The following is a 10,411-nucleotide window of genomic DNA, read 5'->3' on the forward strand; positions in this document are numbered from 1 at the left end:
AGATGTTATCGCAGGTACAGCGAAATGCTTATGTTTCTAGCTCCAACAGTGCAGTAATACCTAACAATACACAACATTACACTAAAATCCTAAAAATAAAGGAATATAGAAATATAGAGCAAAGTTAGTCTAGAATATAAATAGATATATCATGGTGTGTATAAACATTATATGAATAGGAAATGTGTGTTCAGCAGTATTTATATAGGATGATCCATGACTACAATACAGGGTATACATATAAAGTGGGTAAAACAGTATGTAAACATGATTAAAATGACCCGTGTTCAATGACTATGTACATAGGGCAGCGGTCTCTAAGGTGCAGGATTGAGTACCGGGTGGTAGCAGGCTAATAAGTGACTAAAGTTCAGGACAGGATACTGGGCGGAGTCTAGCTAGTGGTGACTATTAAAAAGTCTGATGGCCTGGAGATAGAAACTGTTTTAATGTAGACTCAGCTTAAAGGTAGACTCGGTGAAATGACGTTGCCACGAGCAGCACCGCAGATATTGAGATGAGTGAGATGCAAGACTTCTCTCTCACAAAGTCACACACAGTTTCTACGCATGTGCATGGGTTCGCTTCACGCTGTTAAGAGTGTGGTGTAGCCCCTGGACCAAAACAGCGGAGAAGTAGAGCTTCAACGCTCTTAGTTGTTACAAAAATGTAGCCACTCTGCTGTTTACTCTCTGCATCTATGTCATATTGCTGAGTCTACCTTGTGAACTAGACAACAGAGCTCGTAGTCCTAAAGAAAAGGAAATGAGTTAGCCATGCATGGCTCATTGGTCCATGTATAAAACCTGAAAATCAGGTCTGAGGTTAACACAGGCTTAGGAGATCGCATGCATTTTGTTCTATTTTTTTTTTTTTACCTTTATTTATTTAACTAGGCAAGTGTCAGAATCTGGAGAGGTGGGTGTGGAGTCAGGCGCAGGAGAAAAAGAATATCCCAGAAGGGCGTTTATTTACCGTCCACCAACACAACAGGTACAGGCCCACAAACGTAGCCACAAGAACACAGGAACGCAGTCGAGTAACCCAAACGGAGGAAACAATCCTCTGCTAAACTAACGTGTGGGCGAAACAGTCCCGTGAAAATACACCTGCTTAACAGTAAAAACAAAACGCAACCCAAACCAACGACAGTAATACAAACAAAAATGTATTTCTCTAAGATTAATGATAAATAATATTATAACACAAATATTACAGCTGTGAGTCTTCTTTGGTGAGTTTCATAAGAAGCTTTGCACTCCGGTATTGTGCAATATAGTTTTTTTCTAAATTCTTCAAGCTCTATCAAGGTTTTGGAAATCATGGCAAGACAGGAATTTTCAAGTCTCTCCACAGATTCTCAATCAGATTTAAGTGAAAACTCAGGAACAGTCACTGTCTTCTTGGTAAACAACTACAGTGCAGAATTGGCTTTGTGTTATAGGTTATTGTCCTGCTGAAAGGTGAATTCACCTCCCAGTGTCTGGTGTAAAGCAGACTGAAGGTCCCCACTAAAAAAAACAACTCTAGACCACCTTTACTCCACACACAGACTCATTCAAAGCTCTCCCTCGCCCTCCATTTGGCAAATCTGACCATAAACCATAAGCAGGTTTTCCTCTAGGATTTTGCCTGCTTTGCTCCATCCCATTTCTTTTCATCCTGAAAAACTCCCCAGGCTTTGCTGAAGTGAAGCATACCCATACCATGATGCAGCCACCAACATACCATACTTGAAAATAAGGAGGCAGTTATTCAGTGATGTGTGCTGTTGGATTTGCCCCAAACATAAGGCATTGCATTTAGGCCAAATAGTGTATTCCTTTGGTATATTTTTATTCTTCTTTTCACTCTGTCATTTAGGTCATTATTTTGGAGTCACTACAATGTTGTTGATCCATCCTCAGTTTTCTCCCGTCTCAACTATTGAACTCTGTAGCTGTTTTAAAATCCCCATTGGCCTCATGGTGACATCCCTGAGCAGTTTCCTTCCTGTCCTGCAGCTCCGTTCAGAAGGACGTCTGCATCTTTGATGTGTCTGGCTAGTTTAATACATCGTCCAGAACATAATTATTAACTTGACCTTGCTTAAATATACAGAATATTCAATGTCTGATTTGTTTTTGTTACTCATCTACCAATCACTGCCCTTCTTTATGAGGCTTTCGAAAAGCTCTGTGGTCTTTGTAGTTTAATCTGTTCTTGAAATTCAATACTTGACTGAGGGACCTTATAGATGTTGTATGTATGGGGGACAGAGGAAGGTGTAGTCATTAAAAAGTAATGCCAATTCCTACTATTTCACACAGAGTGAGTCCATATATCTTATGTGATTTGTTGGGCAATATTTGACTTCTGAATACTTATGCAATGACAATATTTTCGTTTTAAAATGTTTATTAATTTGTAAAAGATTTGTTTAATTATCTTTTCAATTCAATATATTTCAATCCCACTTTGTAACGCAACAAAATGTGAGAAAGGTTGAAGAGGGTGTAGACTTTCTATAGGGAAAGGGGAAACCTAGGCAGCTGCACAGCTCTGAATGCATTCAACCAAAATGTGTCTACCGCATTTAACCCCATCCCTCTGAATCAGAGAGGCTGCCTTAATTGAACTCATTGGCACCGGGAGCAGTTGTTGGGGGTTAACTTGGGCAGAATGACCGATTTTTCCACCTTGCCGGCTCAGGGAATCAAACTAGTGACCTTTCGGTTACTGGCCCAATGCTCTTAACCGCTATGCTACCTGCCACCCACAGGCACTGTAGGATCAGTTAGTTAACGTGACCTTTATGAATTATGAAGCCTTCATTCGCTTTATGTGCTTGTTTTCATTACATAAATGCTTCAAAATAGCTGAACAATACAGATAAGATCTCCTAAACCTGTGTTTATCATACTTTATTTTTGGTGTTTATCCCAAAAATCCATACATTTCCCCATAGGCTTTGACCAACGATCCATGGCGGAGTTAGCATCCGTTAGTGCTTACTAAAAGCCGCCATTACTATTGCTCTCTATTGTACAGTACAGAGGTGGCCGGTGATAGGAGATATTGGAGGACGGACTCATTGTCATGGCTGGATTGTAATGAATAGAACGGTATTAAGCACATGGTTTACAATGGTTTATTCCATTTAATCTACTCCCACCAACCTCCCCTTACAGTAGACCCGCGTGTACCATGATGAGAACATACTATGGTGAGGATTCCATTAAGCCCTGCCTGCGGTTTGTCCTCATGTCTTGTAGGCGTCGCTAGAGAGCCACTTTGTGGAGCTGCGCGAGCGGGCCAGGCGCCTGGAGGAGCTGCTCCCTCGCAGGGTGAGCTGCGAGGAGCAGAGGGAGGTGCTGGGCCTCCTCTGTAAGGTCCACGAGCTGGAGATCGAGAACGCTAAGATGCAGTCCCACGCCCTGCTCAAAGACAACGTGATCCGACAGAAGAACTTTGTGGTGCAGCGTTTCGAGCAGCACCGCCACCTCTGTGACGAGATCATCCAGCAGCAGAGACAGTTCATTAACGGTGCGTCCACACAACACCGTAAACCAACACTACTTCATTTGTTTTACTACAATGGCTATAGACTTCAGACTTCGGTATTTTTGAAGAGGAGATCTAGAAGTCACTATCCAGGGTCTACATTTTAGTGATCTTGCAAACGCAGTGAGATTGATTGAATATGTAACAATTAAATGTTGTGTAGGGAAGAGTATTAGTACTAAGTAAAGATACAAAATAAATGAACAGCTACGGGGATGGTACTTCAAAAAATATTTTGAGAATAAAGTCTAAATACCATTTTGTGAATAAAGTGGCAATATTTATACAATAAAGTGTCAATATTTCTACAATAAACTTGAAATTAAATTTTGAGAATAAAGTCGAAGTTATATTTCAAGATTAAAGTAGGGGTTTGATTAACTGCTTGTTTCCCTGGCTCACTGTTGCTGTGCACATCACCGTGGAATGCCTGCAGTTAGATGATAAAACTATACTTTAGAATTGGCTTTGGTAAAAAGGAAATCCTTTCTCTTTTAGGACATAATAACCATATTATTATGAGTAGGCCAATTAGGACCTGGAAGAGGTGATGCCACAGATTATTTTCAGAAGGATGAACCACACGGGCTCTGATGAGGTATTTTATCTTTCTGTGTGATTACGTAGGTAGAGACAGGTGTGTGTTGCAGGAGCATCTAAAACACTTGTTCAAACAGGCGGCACACACACACACAGTATCCTCAAAGCAATACCATTCTAACGGCCATGGTGCGTGGTCAGACTGCAAAGAGACATCAGTCCCTGATGCACGCAACGCTACAATGTTATCCTCAAACCCCTGCGTCTGCCAACATCGTGCATAGTATATTTTAGGGAGTAACAGCTAGGCCAGCAGCCTATATGTCCCAAATTTGTGCGTAATCAATGGTATTTTATGTATGCTACACTTCCAATGAAGTATCCTCATAGGCCTATGCCAGCCAGTTTATTATCTTGTGAAAGTAGGTCACGGATTGCATGAACTGGGATTGCACGTCCCTGTCGGGCTCAAGGGTTGCCCCCAAACCCCAGTTCTCTTCGCATTCAGTGACAGTGGCAAGAACTTATTGTTTGTTAGTGCTCACCATTGCCATTATAAGAGTGTATGCCTTTAGTCTGAAATTTTGTGTGTGTGTGTGTGTGTGTGTGTGTGTGTGTGTGTGTGTTGTGTGTGTGTGTGTGTGTGTGTGTGTGTGTGTGTGTGTGTGTGTGTGTGTGTGTGTGTGTGTGTGTGTGTGTGTGTGTGTGTGTGTGTGTGTGTGTGTGTGTGTGTGTGTGTGTGTGTGTGTGCAAGTTATTAGATCATTAGATTGATGGCCATTTGTTTGTTTTGCCGCTACGTTTTACCGCCCAAACCCACCCACACACACACACACACCTGCATACACACACATGCACACACACACACCTGCATACACACACAACCCGCCCCTCTCTACCTATGTCTGTAACCACAGTTCATCCTTCTGAAAATAATCTGTGGCACAACCATATCCAGGTCCTAATACTTATAATAATATGGTTACTACATTGTATGTATTAAGTGCAAGGATTTCCTTCTTACTAAAGCCAATTCTAAAGTATAGTTTCACCATGTCATCTAACTCAGACATTTCAACAGTGGAGTGCACATCAACAGGGAGCCAGGGAGACATGTACTTAACCAAATCTCCTACATTAATCTTGAAATATAACTGTGACTTTATTTAAAAAATGTTGGCTTTATTCTCATGATTACATTTCAAGTTTATTCTCAAAATATTGCCACTTTAAATACTATTGTGCAAAAAATAATAATCCAACTACCACCGCCTGTCGCTGTTTATTTCTGTTTTCTTTTTACTTGGCTGTAATACTCTTCCGTAGTTGTATGTTTAGTGTTGTAGTATGACTACTCTAACATGGTTGATGTTGTGTTGTAGTGTTACTAGTATTCTAACCTGTGTTGTGTTGCTGCAGACCACAGCCTTCTGGTGCCCCCCCACCTTCAGGAGCTGTATGGGATGTACATGAGAGAGCTGGACGAGAGGAACCTGGACAGAGCCATGGCCCTGGACAAGGTCACTGGATGCACACTCAAGGTAGGCAACAGATACACACACACACCACACACATGCACACACACACATGAACAGCCCTGGACAAGATCACTGGACTCAGATAGAGAACGGGATTAAGATTGAAATCGAGATCACACACAATTATAATATATAAACGCATCCTTCCTCCTCTACCATTTGCTGTCTCCAGGAGGCCTCCCTGCCCAAGATCAGCCTACCCAGCCGAGGTCGTGGCCTGCTGCAGGACGTGGACTCAGACCAGGAGAGCGTTCGCACCATGGGCTCAGAGACCAGGCATGGCAGGGCCAAGGCCCGCAGACACACCCTGCCACCTATCCTACCTGAGGCTGAAGGGTAAGAGGACAGAGGGATTGGGAGAGCGGGAGAGACGGTGGTGGTTGGTTTAGGAAGAAGAGACACTTTAATCTGTATCTCCACCTTCTATAGAAGGACATTCGTCTAACTGACTTTTTCTCTCTCTGTCGTTCTTTCTCTCTCTCTATCTATATTTCTCCCTTCCCCCTACCTCCTTCCTGCTCCCTCTCACAGAGACAACAACCGGGTGTTTAAGAGCATTCCCCATGCCAGACAGATGAAACATTCTGCTGTGATGACCCCTCCTCCCATCCACATCAACGGCCAGGGGAACAGAGAGGTGAGAACCCCGTACCATCCACACTGTGATATATACTAGGGCCGATACAGCTGTTGCCATTACACCTGAAGTGTGGAGACTCCATAGTAATGGAGGCAACATTTCTACCAGGTTTCATATGTACATACTCCCCTATGAGAGTGTGAGTATAATGCCACATGTCCCCTCTCCTCTGTCCTCTACAGCTGCAGCCATTGGCTCCAGAGACCACTCTGAGCTACTGCCACCTCAGCCACAGTGTCAGCAGTCACCTGGACTCCTCCCCTGAGAGCAGTGAGACGGGCCAGGATGTCCCCCTCACACGCAAGGGTAAGTGACCCCCAATGGCTACAGCAGACAGGAGTGTTACGGAATAGGGAGTACTTTGGGTACAGATGTAGGATCTTAATTTGAGCCAGTTTGCTACAGCGGTCAGTTTGCTACACCAGGTCATGTGAATTATTATGTGACTATAATTAATGGACATTTTTGTAGAGATTGATACATTTGTCGTAAAGGAAAATCAAGTCTGAAAATTCAAAGTGGAAATTACAAACTTTAGAAGCATTTTTAAACCTTAAATACACTACAAGTTTTATATTTTCTGCATTGCAGGAAAGTACTCCTGCAACAGTGTGATCAAATTAAGATCCTACATCTGTAGTTGTGGGCACAGACCACAAACTGATCGAATACAGAATATAGCCGTTATATAATCTAGGGACGATTGGGGAGAATAACGTTTATATTTTGATATCTTCAGGATGCTGGTGTACTAGATGCGTTCATAGTAGAACCTCTGTCTCGATTTCCTACTAATCAAATGTCTCCCTTGATTCAACAGAGAGGCAGCAGATCCTCAAAGGGATCCACAACATCGCAGTGAAGGCTGCTTGCCGCCGCTCCAAAGCCCTGGAAGTGGACGCCCTGAGGCTGCCCCCTCCTCCCTCCCCCCTGGACCCCAAGAAGCACAAGAGCAGCCTGTCTCTGAGTGAGGCGCCCCCTAGGGGCCTGGCCCTGCTTCGCGGCCGGCAGCCCAGCCCCGAGCTCCGCCACGCCACCTCAGATGAGAACCTATCCAGCAGCACAGGGGAGGGGCCTGGCTCCCAGGGCACCTGGACACGCCCACGCAACCGCCAGCCCGCCCCCAAGAACCCAAACCCCACCCTGCGTGAGCAGGACTTCGAGGCTCGCCGCCGGAAGAGACGCTCCCGCTCATTCGAGGTCACAGGTCAAGCAGTAAGTAGCGTGTTCATTATCTAGCTCCCTTAGAAGGATTTTATTATTCAGTAATATATGTTAGTAGAGTCATCAGCAGCTGTGATTGATTGATTGATTGATTGATTGATTGATTGATTGATTGATTGATTGACATATAAAGTCTATATAGATATATAAAGAGAGGAAAATATAAAGTCTACATAGACATATAAATATATAAAGAGAGGAAAGTATAAAGTCTAGACATATAAAGGGGCTCCAACCGCAGACAATGTTACAGTACATAGCCTACATGATATCAGCCCTAACACACTTCTCAATCCCTCCCCCTGCTCAGCTGTCTCAGTCTAAGACCATGGCAGCCCAACGTGTCCGCCCACTGGACAGCACTTCAGACCCCCACCTCCACATCAACGGCCAGCCCCAGGCCCCCCTGCAACGCCCACAGCACAGGGGGGTCCCTCCTCTCACCAAGGTCCGGCTGCCCCACAACAACCACCAAACAGGTCAGCCTCCCTTTTCCTACACCTCTAGATTAAAAAATACAAAATATTGCTGCAAACATCCATGGCGGGGTTCAAGGCCTATGGCACCCACAGCACCACCATCAGGACAAATTGGATGAATTGCCCTTGGATATTGGCTTATCTCCTTACTGTGTAGCTAATGAAATATATCGACATACTGTACTGTTCGGAAACAGGGCTCTAATGCTTTTTACAGGCCCCATCACAGAGTCCTCCCCAGTCCATCTGAGCAACCTGAAGCGTGCGTCCCAGCTGCGCCAGCCCCAGCCCCTACTCTACGTCACCACCACGGGCACCGGAGGCCAGCGCACCCGCAGGCACTGAGGGCCTACTAGCCTGCCACTCTAGGGTCATGTTCATTAGGGCATGGAATGGAAAACATTTAGCAATGTTTGTTGCCTAATGGACACGACCCAGGGTTTTCTTACACAGGACCCACCAACACCAGCACTACCCTGACCAGCTGACCCTGAGAATGTGGACTAGACTAGACTGGACTGGACTGTACAAAACTGGCCTCTCCAATCTCCACCTTCATGCTCCTGATTGGCACACAGCCCGGTCTAACCCTGCAGCCTTGAGCCCCCCAATGAGAGGAGGCTTACACATGACCCCCACCTCCACACTGGCTGTATGTTGAACCCAGAGACCTAGCTTTTCCTTGTGCTGATTACAGAGAGAGACACTAATAGGATGGATGATGCCCCTAGACAAGAGGATTGAATACCTCACCATCACAGTCTCCAAAGATGACTCTTCTGTCTGTGAGTGAGTCCAAAATGGCACCCAAGTGGCCCTGGTCAAAAGTAGTGCACTATATGGGGAATAGGTTGCCATTTCAGACACACTGTGACTGTTTTTCCTTGCTCCTCTTGTTTCCCTCATTTCCACTGCTCAAGTGTTCCTGTGAGTGACCGTCCAGTGGCCACCACTGACTGCTACTATGGCTCTGTACACACTCGGGTTGTACAAATGATTTGGCACAAGAATTTTACTCTGTAAAAATAATTACACAAGCGTTGTGGACTCTCACCGCACAATAGTTGTATACACATTTTTTGTGCAGACAAACTATGTTGTATCACAAAAATATCAGTTGTATCACAACCAATGTGTCATATGCGTCAGTTGTAGAACCTGAGTGGTAAGGGCCTATGATGTAAAGCAGACGGTACTAATTGTTGCGCAACAATAGACTAGTAGACTACATCATACTGCTTTGATGACACTAAATACTTATTATCATGATAATGTGCTGATGAAGCCTCAATGTTACATCAAGCTAATGAATGAATTGATTTTTAAGAAATGTTAACTAATGTAATCTAATTTATAGACAGTCAGGCAGCTGTTTTTGGGTCAATCCAACCTTGTTGCTTTGAAGTTAAATTACAAATAAGTCCTGGACATTATTTAGAGGATGGAGAAAACAGCTAGGCTGGTCCCAGATCTGTGCTCTTGCCATCTTAATCACTGTCATTGTGGTGCCAAATGTTTGGCATCACAATGAGTGACAGAGAGTTGGCATGATAACATAAACAGACTGGCACTCAGGATAGAAAACAGGACCCAGTACATCAACATTCTCTGAGTGTACATTTGACATATGAACAACAATAATATTATTATTATCATTCACTACTACATAGAGCTGTAATCCAAGTATAATCTCAATCTCAGTTATCAAAAGCACATAATGAGATCAGAGAAACGTGACCTTCTGGATGATTACTGTGCACTTTTGTATTCAGCTTGATGTACTGTCTATACATTCACATTGTGTGCTTCCCAAATGGCACCGTATTCCATATATGGTCTTTGGTCAAAAATAGTGCACTAAATATGGAATAGGGTGCTATTTTGGACAGTCATTGAAACAGCCCACGGTCTATGCCTTTTTCTTATCACCTACCCAGACATGATTTGATCCTGTGTTAGATGTGCTTAATATCTCACCCCCCTTCCCAACTGTGGATGGTTGTTGTTTTTTATTCACATTTTACGGCTGCCTTTTCTTGTTATTATCCAAATTACAGTCTTTGTCATTGTTTTCATATTTACATTTTTTTCTATTTGTTTTGTAAAAAAAAAAACGTTTTATAACTAAATAAATTCCAGTAAAAACCTAAAGATGTTTGTGATGTGATTAATGTCACTGTATGTAAGCGTTCTGGGGAAGTCTACCCTAGGTACAGATCTAGGATCAGCTTCCCTTTCCCCAATCACAACCTTAATCATTAGTAGGGAACACTGATCCAATATCAGTGTCTAGAGCAACTTCACCGTATGTAAGCGCTGCAGTTCACTTCCTCAACAGTAGATAGAGTAATGGAATGAAACAGGGTGATCAAAAACGTCTGCAGTACTACCAAACGACCACTATATGCTCCTCCTGTCCTTTCATCTCCTATGACAACTTCAGTACA

General features: G+C 43.6%; 1 protein-coding gene across 1 annotated transcript in view; it reads left to right on the forward strand.

Moving 5' to 3' along the window:
• Window positions 1-10,109, forward strand: part of kif19 (kinesin family member 19) — a 79,635-nt gene extending 69,526 nt beyond the window's left edge. The window contains exons 12-19 of the mRNA XM_052478028.1: window positions 3,255-3,525; window positions 5,503-5,624; window positions 5,794-5,957; window positions 6,153-6,258; window positions 6,444-6,567; window positions 7,082-7,476; window positions 7,796-7,964; window positions 8,182-10,109. Coding sequence (XP_052333988.1) covers window positions 3,255-3,525; window positions 5,503-5,624; window positions 5,794-5,957; window positions 6,153-6,258; window positions 6,444-6,567; window positions 7,082-7,476; window positions 7,796-7,964; window positions 8,182-8,309 — 1,479 coding nt within the window. The 3' untranslated portion in view covers window positions 8,310-10,109. The remainder of the gene's footprint in view (window positions 1-3,254; window positions 3,526-5,502; window positions 5,625-5,793; window positions 5,958-6,152; window positions 6,259-6,443; window positions 6,568-7,081; window positions 7,477-7,795; window positions 7,965-8,181) is intronic.
• The last annotated feature ends 302 nt before the right edge of the window (window positions 10,110-10,411 follow it).

The sequence above is a fragment of the Oncorhynchus keta genome, chromosome 24 (assembly GCF_023373465.1).
Source record: "Oncorhynchus keta strain PuntledgeMale-10-30-2019 chromosome 24, Oket_V2, whole genome shotgun sequence".
NCBI lineage: Eukaryota > Metazoa > Chordata > Actinopteri > Salmoniformes > Salmonidae > Oncorhynchus > Oncorhynchus keta.